A 13,823-nucleotide genomic window follows, 5' to 3' on the forward strand; every position below is an offset into this window, starting at 1 on the left:
TTACTACACCATGTCTGCACATTGAATTAATCAAACTCTCACTTGCACTTCACTTTAGGGCTTATCCAACCGATTCCTAACACATGAGTCAAAAAAAAGGAAAAAGGGATCGTTTTTAACCACTATCTGATGTGATGAGGTATGATACACCTCTTTTCCTTCTATTTTCATGATTTGGTTTCCTTTTAAAGCATGTGCATGTAAAAAGCTAAAGCTTAAACTCTTATAGATAAAGGGCATCTCGTACAAAGCCTTTGAAGGATAAAAATGCACAAGAACCATTTTGAGGGTGTGGAAATGCCCTGTATGTTTGAAATCAAGAGGGAACTCAACTGGACCCATCTTTCTCAAAGCCAGAATTGGTCATTGTTGCAACAACTTTTGTTTGTCAGAATGACGATATCCCTTCCATAAAGAATTTTGGCGTTCCTCTAGTTCCTTACTATTCTCACACTGTAAAAATGTTCCTATCTTCCTGTAAAAACCTTCTTGAAAAAATACTTAAAATAAGAAAAACTTACTTGAGAAGCAACACTGCATAACATATTAAGAATTTTTACTGAAAAATGTTCTGCATGAACTTTTGGTTGTCAGATTGAGTCGTTACTTACGCATAGTGTCGTTCCTCTGCATCTTAAAACACGCCATCCCAACACTGCAAAATTCTAAAAAGTATTTTCCAGTGTTATTTTCCAAAAATTTACAAGATGAATTTATTAGAAAAGCAGCACTGTGCAAGAAATTCAGACTTTTTTTAAAGATCGCATAATGAAGTTACTCTCCAATGGAAGACACACTGGAATTGGAGTGGTGGGGGGTGGGGAATGGGGGTGCAAGGTCTAGAGATGAGATTTTTTTAACTTCTTTTAACTTGGGCACTGTATTTTTAGAATACGTGCATATTAGGTAAAGAAGACATCCAACATTTAGTTCAAAACTACTGTTTTGAACTAAGGAACTATAGAGTGTTCTCAGATTAAATCAAACTCTAATGCTGTGAAACGTGAATATTTCTGAGAAATTTGAGTGTTTGAACCATGTGTATGTATATATATATATATATATATATATATATATATATATATATATATATATATATATATATATATATATATATATATATATATATATAGAGTATTTGAAAAAATGTTTGATGAGGGATGCACATTAGTACATGCCCTTTAGGCATTGAATCAGCCAAAAAAAAGTTGGTCAATGAAGAAAATATTTAAAAGCACAAGCTTGGCATGTTGTCTTTCAAACATAGCATGCCTCAACAATAATCCTGGAAACCTATCAGGAATGGCCCGGGAGAAAAACCACAGAACTTGCCGTTCCCAAGCGCACAATCGTGCACGAAGAGTTTATGTTGCCTAACAGCTATAATTCACGTGAGGCGAATGTGTGTCACTACATTCTGATGGGAGGGAAAAACATACCACACCGCATTCCTTAATAATAATGTGCCTTCATAGAGTACAGTACATAGAAAACTAGGCAAGGCGACAAACATGCATAGTGGCACACACTGTACGCAACACCTTAATTAAACTTAATAAATGGTTTGCAAGGTGCCAACGGAAACAAAAACAGCCTGGTGTTTGGGTACACAGTATGCACATATTCAATTCATATCGCGAAATATACCTTAATCACGAAAATATTGGTGATTTTTCAGATCTTCAGAAGTACCAGTAACCTTGAAAGTCATGTAGCTCAGGAATGTCTGGCGAATTTGTGGTTTGGGCCATCCATTTTAGGTGTATACATGACATTACAGGCACAACGTAGACAAAAGAAGTTCAAAGTCGGAATAGAAAGGGACCTGTGTGTAAATGAAGGCTGGTGTATTTATGCAGCTGGCAAGATTTAAGGAAACGCGGACACGTTTGTGGTCAGGCTGGCGAATAAAAAGTCGCCCGGTTTTAGAGACTCAACTCTCCATTGTAACTCCCTCGCTCTCTTTGTCCATAATTCCTACTCCTGCATAAAAAGGAACTGCATTTTGGCAGCCCACCATGGCAATTCCTGTGGCTTTAAGACTTATAACATTGAAACAGGGAGATGTTGAAACTACATGAATGCTGCCAGGTTCAACTGCAAAACATTTCAGCCCAAGCTTATAATTTCCCAATCCACTGTCTCTGGATATCACTCACAACACAATTCCGTAATATTCTCATGGTATCACTTCGACCGGGAGGAAAAGAAAAGTTGTTTTGAGATCGATTGAAATTACACATGACTTCAATTTATGTTTTGGTCAAGCTACAGCTGTGACCGGTCTAAAGTATGAGATTGGATGTAGTCCGTTTTCTCCAAGGGCCACAGAATCAACACCATATGAAACCTGGTAAACATTTTGAGGCCATAAAGTAACAAAAATTAAGAACACGCTGTCCAGAAGCCACTGATAAGTTAGTCGCAGCCAAAATGGGCTGCTTAGAATGCCGTCTGGACATTATGAGAAAGAAAAAAGAGGTTTTCCTGATTTATTGCTGTAAATATCCTCACAGCAAACATATTTCACAGCCAATGTCGCAAATTGCACTCACAGCGCACGACCTGCATGATGTCAAGTGTTAACAGGCTATAAATTGGCCGCCTCCCAGGAGAATTACCAAACCAATTAAATCCACATGAACTGACGGAAAAAAGCAGAATTGGAAAAACTCCTCCAAAGAATACGATCTATCTTGCGCTGTCAACTCCTCTATCTTCAAGGGGGCTACAGCGAGATGTTTATGAAACTCCTTGTTGATGTTGACCTGAGAATGTACAGACATGCATTACTGAGTGTTGTCAATAAACGAAGTGATTTTGAAAGTATTTTAGCCTCATTGTAGACAATAGGAATTTACTCGCAACCCATTTTATTTCCACATCTTTGTGTATTTACAAATGAAAACAAGGGCAGAGAAAGTATGGTGGGACTTAACTTTAACCATCAGAATGTGATTGGATGGTGAAAAGTGGGCGTTACATAATAGAACAGAGTCAGACTGAATACTATATACTAAATAGCTTTTTGGTTATTGATTAAGAACAAATCACTCAAAAAAAACATTACAAAAAAATTATCAATTAAAACATACAAAATAAAAAACAAAAAAAAGATAACTAACAAATAATTAAAAAAAGAAAAAAAAATTCAAAATCTTCTCCTTTATAGTATAAACATACTTGTATAGTTATATTTTACTACATATACACAAAGTCTACACAGGCAAACAAAAATCTGTGCGCTACAACAGAAATAAATATATGGGGTCAATTTAGATGTCTGTTGACTTTTTTCCAAGTTTTTTTTTTAAATATGTGTGAATGGCATTTGAAGTTGAATATATATGTGTGTGTGTGTGTGTGTGTGTGTGTGTGTGTGTGTGTGTGTGTGTGTGTGTGTGTGTGTGTGTGTGTGTGTGTGTAAACCAATACATACACACACATATATAGAAAATAAACGATATTATAGTATAGCATTATAGAACATTACGGTACAGTAGGGGTACTTACTTATGGGCCTTTGGCGGTACATGACACAAAAACATTGGGAAACACTGTTTAAGGTCAAATAAACACTGTTAGAGGCAGCATTAAACACAAATGTTTTCAATTTGAGTTCATTATTAATCTTAAAGGCTCAAAAAAACATAAGCTTCATGTCAAACTCCCTTTCAGACAATCACTTGCTCCACTGAAATCTAATCACACAAATATGTGCCATGATTTTAACTCTTTTTCCTTTTGAGTCAGTGCCTGGTCATCACAGTGCTATCCTTCCCTGATTGGCTCTGAACAGCCCGGCGTGCAGGCAGGAAGCTGAGCCAGGCTTGCTTCCTGAGCGTCCGAGAGAGGAAGCCCTCTGATAGGCGAGAGGGAGTGGGGTTAAAAATAGTCGCGTATATAAAGGCCTGCTCAGAATCCCATTCCGTCTCAAACTCTCACTCGCGCACTTTCTGGCAGGACTCTCGGTTTCCTTCTCTCTCGAAAGCAGGGCCCAGGGCAGCCGCAACACCGTCCTGCTGTGAAGAAAGAGCAGGTGTTTCCCAGGGTTTGACTCAAGCTGAAAAATATGCATTACACTGGATAACCAAAGCAAGAAAGAAAAAAAATACTTTTTTCCAAATAAATGCTCAATGCCGAGTGGGTAACTTGAGCTCAGTTCACACGCAAAGCATAATACCTTTTCCAAAACGACAAAAGGAAAGTGAATGGACTTGTTCAACTCTTAAAAGGCCAAGAACTTGTTGCACCATGAAGTAACTCCAGGGCACAGCTTTCATTATCCATTGGCAACCGCATAACAAGTTGATAAACTGTTAATCAGCAAAGATATCAGCACAGAGAGGTGGAATACAACACAAAACACAGATAAGAAGCAGAAATCAAGAGGTTCTTTTCAGAACTCCTCACTGCTCACTGATCGTCTTCATGAAGTCCACTGAACCTTTCAATTCCAGAGGTTCTATAAAGTTGAAAAAATTTCTTCAGATTATTGCATTGGTCTTTAAAATGGTTCTTTTTTTAGGACTGAAATGTTCAAAATGGTTTTTCTATGGTGTCGCTGCGAAACCCCCCAAAATCAAGAGGTATTATTCTACATTTGTTTTTGCGTCTGAACAGTTGGAGAACTATAAATTAATTCTATAAACTCCTAAAAATAAAGGTTTTATTGATTGGCATCAATGCTTCCATGAGGAACATTTGACATCCATAGAACCTTTCCAAAGGTTTTTTATAGTAGACAAAGATTCTTCGCAATAAGAATAAATGGTTAATTTAAGAGCTGTTCACTGAAAGTTCTTGGTAGAAACCAAAATTGTTCTTCTATAGCATCGCTGCAAACCCCCACTTTTATTTTTAAGAGTGTAATTAATCATGCAGCGGAACAGCACAGAATATAGGCTTGCATACCTGTAAAGGTGGAATGTGAGGGTGTGTCGGAAACCTCCAAAAAGCATGATCAGAGCACAATTAGAAACCGACATATTAATGTATGATCCATGGAGCCCTAAGGGGAGAACTAGTTGTACAGTGCAATAAACCTACACCCTTTTCTAATATTCATAGACCTCGTCAACATTCTCCGTGCCCAAATAACATACTGTACACCTAAATTGAGCTATTGAATCATATCATTTGGTTCCTGGAAATGTGCGAAGGAATGGATCAAAGAGTAAACAAAGTCACAACACATGTTGGTTTGTTCAAGGAATGGCATTCATTCCTGAACATTTTGAACGTACCTGACTGACACCTCATCTGAACTCTCATGCAGTACATTCTCACCATTTGCGTGTTATTTTTGATACTCAGAAATAGAGAAGTGATGTCATTTCACACAAACTGCCATTTTATGTTTTCCCTTGCACTGGATTGTGGGTAACTGGACCTTGCAATTTGCCGCAAGCTAGAAATAGCTCTTTGTAGACTTGTACAGGTAATTGCCCTGCTATGGGGGGGGGGGGGGGGTCCCAGCCTCCTTAGCTCTATTTGCAAATGAAAGGGGTTTTAAGAGCTTAATGGCATGTGTTTTGTTAAGAGCTTGATACTACAGATACATTTGGAGCCTGCAAGGGTGTTAAATAGCACCAGGAGTTGTGTTTTTGTTAATGTTTCGGTCTGATGACATGCAAATCTGATAAAGTTGTGGCTTTGGCTGCAGGTGCAACATAACATCGTAATCGCTTACGTCACAACTTCAAAAAAAAAAAAATACAGAATAATACACAGCGCAAATGCAGTATCAAAGTTAACTTTGGCTGTTTATAACTGGTCCTCTCACATTTGTGAACAAAATGCTGTGTAAAGGGTCTAAAAAGCTGATGTTTTTTGACAAAAAGCTGTGAACTATAAATTAAAAGGCAGGCTATGTCAACTTAATGTTATCATTTTACATGCCTAGTGTTAAAAACAGCCCCACAACCAGAGCTGTTAAATTCCAGTTTGCCATTCTGAAAGATGCTTGTGTTAAATCTCTATCCACCATATTTGGTATGCATAATATTTAAAGGTTATATTATTAATATTTATTTGCTCCTTATAAACCAATACCACATGTAAAGCTGTAAATGGCCACGTTTGTAAGCAGTTGAAAACAAAGATCCCCATTTTGAATAAATAACTGATTGATTTACAATCTAACCTCACTTATCTGGGAAAGAAATTGGCATTAAATTGGTTAATTTAAGTATTTAGTCCACCAAATGCATAAATATGTTTTCTGCTCTTTAGCCAGCACGTTACATTATTAAAATGCAATAATCCCCTTTGTTATACGCGTCTCAAGGGCTCAAAGAGGTGCGCGCAATTGGTATCGACACCTTTCATCTTTAAACAACGTGTTAATGATGTGTATTTTTCTCCCATTCTACTCCTTTTTTTTTTCTCCTCAAAGTCAGGAGAGAGAGAGAGAGAGAGAGGAGGAGGAGGAGGAGGAGGGATCTCTTGTATCGTGTTGTACTCGTTTAACTCGTTTTTACCGAGGGGGCGTGGAGGACTCCGGTGATTTAAAGAAGAGCCCGTGCGCTCTCACCATCCAAGACGAAAGGCGCACATGCCGGAGAGCAGCAGCTATATACTGGGGCTAAAATTAGGGACGGCTAGTGCGTATTTCCTCCGCTTCTTACAATTGGTCCAGCTTCTACTGCCGTGATATTTATACGATAAGGTCTTCCAGCATTCATACTTGCTGCATGAGTGTGAAACACAGAGTGTAAAAGCAGAAACGAGTTGTAGTGCACTACAACCGAAGTTTCTTGGAGGGATTGCAACTGGTCCCTGATCTTGAAGGTTTTTATTTTACTGGGACAACTGGAAATGGCTTTGAGTGGAACAATTTTACCGTCTATTTCCACATTTTCGGCACAGAGGGAAAAATGCTGGGAAAACGTGAGTATTTTGTTTTTATTTCACTTTATTACTTTGCTTATGTAGTTCTTTACTTTTACAAGTATGTGTTGCGTTTGAAGAACGCGTATCGTATGTATACACACTCCCATTTCAACCTTGTTTTTAAACCATTTCACGAACTTCAAAAGTTATATTGCAAGTTAGTGCGCTAAATGTAAATAGATCGCGTTCTCCCGAGGACATAACCATAACAACAACTGATTATCGCTCACAGTACATCGAGGAAATATCATTATTGTCATGAGTTGTGTTAAATTTAGATTTACACATCACAATATATAAGAAAAGCGTGCCTTTGAGATGGTTAACAGGTTTACTGGGGTTTACTACTTTGGGTCCCGCGAGATGAACTTCAGCCGCATTGAAAATGTATGAAAAAATAAAAGTAAGTCTAATCGATCTGTTTCGTTGCAGAGGTGGAAGGAGGAACTGGACAGGTCCATGCATCTCAGCTGCACAGCTGACATATCAAACATGGACTACCTCAGAGCAACAGATGACGAAGATCTCGATAAATATCTGGATCTGGAGTTTATTCTGGCCAACACTGTGGGTTCTGAGAATCTTGGGCTCGGAATGGGAGGCGACTACAGAATGCAAGAATCCAGAAACATGTACAATCCAACAGTGGCCTCCACCACGTACCCAGTGCCTGAGATCAACCCTTCACCTCCACCGTATACTACCAGCCTCATGGCAGAGCTTCTGCACTCTGATGTAGATACCTACTGCCAACCGTCTCTGCCCAACAACATCCAGGGAAGATTCCTGGTCAGGTCTCCCTTCCACAATCAGGACATTTCAGAGTGTATCAAAGTGGAGCCCTGCATGGACAGTTATGGACCTGTAAGAGGAATGGTTCCCAAAGTCAAACAGGAGGGCAACGGTTCATGCATGAGGTCATACGAGCAGCCAAGACTGGCCAACTCGCCGCAAGGAGCAGGCAGCATGACTCCACCGCAGAGCCCCGCGGAGCTCATCAACACAGACTGTCAGTCACAGATGTGCCATGCGATGACATTCACACAGGGTTACCAAGGCAACACAGGGTTTCCCCATGCTGCACCTCCACAGATGCAGCTGCCATACCCAAATGCGCATCACTTCAGCGTGTGTGACGACGGACACGGGATGCCCAGCACCAACCCAAGAGTACTTCTCACACCACCCTCATCTCCTCTGGAGATGGACACCAAACCAAAGAGGGGACGTCGCACTTGGCCGAGAAAACGGACGGCGACTCACACTTGCACTTTTTCTGGATGCGGCAAAACCTACACGAAAAGTTCTCACTTGAAGGCGCATCACAGAACGCATACAGGTAAATAAACATCTACGCTACTGCAGCAACATCTGCTTTTTTGAAATTGAAATGTGTTGACATCATTATAGATGGCTTAAAATGGATATATATTAATGTACCTTGTCTTTCCTTGTCTTTGTTTAGGCGAGAAGCCTTACCATTGCAGTTGGGAAGGTTGCGGCTGGAAGTTTGCCCGTTCTGATGAACTGACCCGTCACTTCCGCAAGCACACCGGACACCGACCCTTCCAGTGCCACCTGTGCGAGCGCGCCTTCTCCCGGTCTGACCATCTCGCCCTCCACATGAAACGCCATATGTAGGAATGGACTATAAATATTAGGACTAAACGCACTGAACAATGAACATCACAGATGTTCAAACTAAGCATTTTGTCTGTACCCCCTATTTAAAGTATGACAGTCAACATGATAAAGAGGAAACATGAACTGACTTGACTTTTGCATTGTAGCTGGTTCTACACTTCATTTCTTTACAGATTTTTTTAAAGAAACAAAATATATTTTCCAAAGAGCTTTACAAGTGCCAAAAAGTACCAAAAACTCATGCTAGGCAGGACCTAAACCTCAAGACGGAACTGGAATCAGACAGTAAAATGTGTTTAAGTTAACATGATGTGCTATGGACATCGCAACAGTGCCTTTTAATACATGTATGAATCACATGAGTGCCATAAATACTGTTGGCATTTTTCAAAAACGTATGCTAATGTTTCAAGAAACTAAATAAGCTTTATAAGACAATGTTTTTCTCTTTCAAAACTGCCTTAAAAAATGAACAAAAGGGCGTTAACTGAATGTTTGAAGTAATTTGTGCATTTATCAACATAAACATTTAAAAATCAGGGTCTTATGGTTGTTTTGTTTCTTTTTTTCTAACGTATTTTATGTTGTTAACGTGAATTGCAGACTGTCCCATGTTCGGATGACATGATAAGGGCTATGTGAGTTGTTCTTGACCAAACATTTTATGTACATAATTTATACTCTGTAAATATTGTACTTAATGTATATATTAAACTTAATTGAGATATAAACATTTTTGTCTGTTGATATGTTAGCGTACCAATCACTCTTTTTGAATCCTTCAAACAAAACCTTGGTGGAATGTTATAGGCCTAGAGGAAGAATACAATCTTTCCTAGCTGCAACATTGCCATGATAGGGAGCTGTGGCTAGACCTATAAATATAAACATTACATTTACATAATTGTTGAGACTGAATATAGCCATGTCTGGGCAGAGGGCTACACCACAGTTAAAGAGAGAGTGGCTTTGGAAAAACAACGGAAGATGTGGGACATCTAAAGGGGTGAAGGTTCTGCTTTGAATTTCTTTTTACAGTTGGGGCGAGAACTCAAGCTTTATAGGAGCTGTAAAGTCAGCGCATAAACAGACATATCAAGAGCTCAAGGGTATTTGGCAGCAGAGTCTTTATGTAAATGTTAGTTTTGCATGAAATGCTCCTGATTTACCTTAGAAACACAGGAAAACAAAAACACTTGTAAATTTTAACACATCCATCTCCTAACAAGGTGCATCCACTCGGCGTATTCAGATCACGCAGGAGCAATCCCATCCAATAATGGGTCTAATGGTGTGAGACTATTCAGGAAAGCAAAGCTCATCTTGCTATTGTATGATAATACTCTTAGACCTTTCTCATGTGTTTTTCTGGGCCCTGTGCAGTGGTATGGAAATATTATACCATTCAGTTGTTTGAGAGGTATTCATCGCATGGTCTATTTTGAGGAAATGAGGAACTAAAACTGTGTCAATAGATGGCTTACTTTGTGAAGTAAGAAAAACATTTTCATATCACTTTCAGGTTGGTCTCAGATCACTTTTCGGAGTTGCTGTATAGTTGATAAATCAGCCAAGTGAATATGTGCCGTTTCAACTTACAACAATTCCCTAATCCTCCAATGAACCTCATGTGTCCGCTGCAAAAGTTTCATCCCTTGAGATGCCAGAGACTTTACACTATTCACCTAGGAAATGGTTTTAACTTACATAAGAAACTGATAATGACACCAATGATGCATTTAGGATTATGCTAATTGGCTAGCTTCAAGCCAGAACGCTTCTCAGATTTCACACTGAAAGATAAAATCAAGACTCTTTTACGTTCTTGGAACAGTGCTATGATATTATTATTGTCTTGAGGGTATTCCTCATGCCACCAGCAAACCGTCTTTAAATTACAATCTATAACAGTGGTTCTCAACTCCAGTCCTCAGGACCCACTGCTCTGCACATTTTGTTTGTCTCCCTTATTTATCGCACCTGATTCAGATCATCAGCTCATTAGGAGAGAGATCCATGAACTGAACTGAGTGTGTCAGATTCAGAAACATTTCAAAATGTGCAGAGCAGCGGGTCCCGAGGCTGGAGTTGAGAACCACTGATCTATAAATTACCTTAGATGGAAAAACTCCTGAATTTTCTTCAAAATAAGTGTCCATTTACCCAATAATAAGACATACCAATTGGAGTCCTTCCTGTTCTGGGATCAACTGTTATTGTGGCACCTGGAGAAATGAAAGCTTTTTTTCTTTTTTTTTAAATCTTGCTTTATTTGATCTTAATGAAATACAAGACAGTTTGAGACTACAATGGGAAAATAACTGATGTTTGTAACACCCAGGATCTTTTTGTCCATCCATGTAGCAGCTTCAATACAAATTCAAGTGGACCAAGTTTGCGAGTGTTTGGAACAGATACCTTTGGAAAGCTTGGAAATGTCATGGGAAGAGTTTGCCACCTGCTGGACTTGCACGGGAATATTCTCAGCAGAAGATACTCTGACTTTCCTATTGTCCAACTTGTCCAAACTATTTATAATGATGCTTCCCATGGAGAACAACATCAGGACATGATGTTTATTATCATTTTCGCCAACTTGGGAAAAACCATCAAAATCCAGGCAAATCCCTGCATTGGGAGGCTATAACATCACGTCAGTTCCTCCAAATCACCTCTGCACCAACAAAACAAAGACTGAAAATCGAGAATCCCAATTGCTGATGGAAAACCACATTTGTGTGACAACATAATGGAGAGTGGCCATCTGGCTTACATTTCCCAGCATACCTCTGCCGACGGTCCTGGTGGAGTGTAGAAGAGTGTCCGTCAGTGCACCGCAACATCCCCAGGGCTGCATTACTCGGTGGAGAGCCCTTGTTTCTCGGCCCAGGCCCAGCTGATTAAATACACAAAATCCAGCTCGGGCCGCTCACGTCTGGAGCTCTTCACGAGCAGATTGAGGTCTGATTAGTCAACACGCTGATTTAAATCAATACCCGTTCCGAGCAATTCTCGCCGCAGGAGCGGGCCAACATTTCCCAGCCAGCTGTCAATACGCTCAAGTCCGTGAAAGGGTCCCCCTGAATCCAATCAACCAAGTGAGCACACACGGAGGATCTTGTTACCAGCGTGACGCTAATGACCCCATCCAGACCTTCAACATGTACATGTGTGTCGCATTTAACATACTCACCTTGCTCTGGTAAAACACAATAGATCATTACTGGCACACCTGGATCGTCTCACTTGACATGCAGCCCCTATTCCCAGGAACTCCCTGCATATGTAAGGAAAGTGTCAAGACATTCGCCAGGGTTAAAGAAGTTTTTCATACACTGGTTATTAGTAACGTCAAGCATTCACAAAAAAAGGAGGAAAAGGAGGAAAATAAAAAAAAAAAAAGGAGTTTTAAAAAACTTTGGCCCATTCCCACAATTTTGATCCCGGAGTCCAATCTGAAAGGCTCTTTGGCCCATTCCCACAATTTTGATTCCCAAAGTTCACTAGGCTAGCACACAAACTAAGCAAATACCGATCTCGGAATTTCCTGTTACAGTTAACATTCTTCTCTTGTGTTTCAGGATACAGTTTTCACAAAGTTCCACTGAGCTACAAGAAAGCCCTCAAGAAACTAGAAGTTATACAAGTATGACTCATTCCCTTTGCATTCAGATTGAATTTCTGATTTTAGTAGCTACAATAAAGCAATTTAATATGCAGTATTATACAAGAACTTAGCCTACTTTTGCACCTTAGGCCTACTGAAAAAACAAAACACAATTTAACCCCAAAATACAGTGATCCCAACAAGCTTTTGGACATTTAAGCCACACTTCATTTGTATGAATGATACTGACATTAGTTGATGTGTTAAGTCATTTTCCCTCAAGTACACAGAGAACTAGTTCATCAGATTAAACTAAAGCCATGTTTTACTAGTTACATTAAGCTAAGTATGTAAAATCCCTTTGCTTGGACACTAACAAATATAGCCAAAGAAATTTAAATATACTAAAAACATTTAGCTCACAGCTTATAATTCACCAAATCAAACACATTTAAACCAAACACAAAACAAAATAAAAACCAAACAAAATCAAAGTAAACCAAATAAAACCGACAAAACTTTAGGAAAACATGCTTTTTTTCAAAAATAAAGCCATTTGGTTTGATCTAACGTAGTGACATTCACATATTTCTAAGTGTCCAAATGCTTTTTGGGGTGGCTGTGTTAGATATTACATAATTTTAAAGTTTCTTTTTTCTTGACAAACACATATGAATTGAACAAGAGTGACGTATACATGCATCTGAAATGCTTTGTTTATTCTGTGGGACAACATATGGAGCATGAACAACATATGGAGCATGAACATTTCCAAAGGAATCTAAGCATCACTAAATCACTATCAATGCAGTCTGAAATCCTTAAAATATTTCGAGTTACACGTGTGCAGTTACTCAGTTTCATAGGACAAATATAACACATAATTTACATGGTTTGTGTATACTCTGATACATTTCTCTATTGGGTTAATATCTGTCTTATCTACACAGGCGAGGGTTAAAGGCAGGCCGAAAAAGAATGCATTCTGCTTGAGTTTAATGGGACATATACCCAAAATTATGACGGTAACTAAAAAAATAAAAATAAAAACAGTCAGTTTAATTAATAAAAAAAAGACAAAATGTGAACAATTAAACTATACGAAAACTTGAAATGAATTTACAGGTATTACAACAAATAAAATATACAAACTATTGCACAATGGAGGTATAGAGGACAAATACAGCATAACAGGAGTGCTAACAAAACGTTTGCGAAGTTTATTCAGTTTGAATGGTTTTGTTATATTTTTGTAACAGTAAAAGGCAGAAAAGCCAAGACTAAAGACCCCTGCACACAAAATAAGCCCACTCCCAGCTTACATTACGGCATAAAAAACCCTTGATAGGCCGGGAAATCAAGTTATCTGTATCTGGGACACAACAGATTTCGATTCCAATCCTTAAAGACGATCAGTTTTGTTAAAAAGCTCAACTGACTGAAGATTAGTGTAGTACTGGAATGACATAAATCGCTTCAAAAATAACTGCAGGAGTTTCATTGTGAGCTTGGCTCCATCTAATACATTTTACAAATTTTAAATAAGACAAAGTAACACTGTTTAGTGTGACACTAACATGACCAAGGAGTGTCAAGCAGCTATTTGCGGTCAAAACAACACAAGCTGATTGGAAGTAAAGAAGAGGAACAAACTAAAAAAAAAGTGACAGAAAGATGA

At 38.8% G+C, this 13,823-nt stretch overlaps 3 protein-coding genes across 4 annotated transcripts in view; 1 reads left to right on the plus strand and 2 right to left on the minus strand.

Annotated features, from left to right (window-relative positions):
* The window catches only part of LOC109047541 (protein phosphatase 1 regulatory subunit 29-like), a 905,211-nt gene that overhangs the window by 425,368 nt on the left and 466,020 nt on the right, over positions 1-13,823 (minus strand). The window lies entirely within an intron of this gene.
* The window catches only part of LOC109046565 (beta-1,3-N-acetylglucosaminyltransferase manic fringe), a 788,629-nt gene that overhangs the window by 295,606 nt on the left and 479,200 nt on the right, over positions 1-13,823 (minus strand). The gene's annotated exons all lie outside the window — the stretch shown is intronic.
* LOC109047782 (Krueppel-like factor 2) lies at positions 6,521-9,269 on the plus strand. The gene is made up of 3 exons (XM_019065449.2): positions 6,521-6,891; positions 7,327-8,233; positions 8,360-9,269. Exons 1-3 carry the CDS (start codon positions 6,820-6,822, stop codon positions 8,533-8,535), a joined length of 1,155 nt encoding a protein of 384 aa, XP_018920994.1. The 5' UTR covers positions 6,521-6,819; the 3' UTR covers positions 8,536-9,269.

The sequence above is a fragment of the Cyprinus carpio genome, chromosome A22 (assembly GCF_018340385.1).
Source record: "Cyprinus carpio isolate SPL01 chromosome A22, ASM1834038v1, whole genome shotgun sequence".
NCBI lineage: Eukaryota > Metazoa > Chordata > Actinopteri > Cypriniformes > Cyprinidae > Cyprinus > Cyprinus carpio.

Bases quoted from the DNA above. Each gene is read 5' to 3' on its own strand.
- LOC109047782 (XM_019065449.2), top strand. From the start codon at position 6,820: ATGGCTTTGAGTGGAACAATTTTACCGTCTATTTCCACATTTTCGGCA. The intron at 6,892-7,326 runs GTGAGTATTTTG...GTTTCGTTGCAG, and splicing joins GGGAAAAATGCTGGGAAAAC to AGGTGGAAGGAGGAACTGGA. The intron at 8,234-8,359 runs GTAAATAAACAT...GTCTTTGTTTAG, and splicing joins GCATCACAGAACGCATACAG to GCGAGAAGCCTTACCATTGC.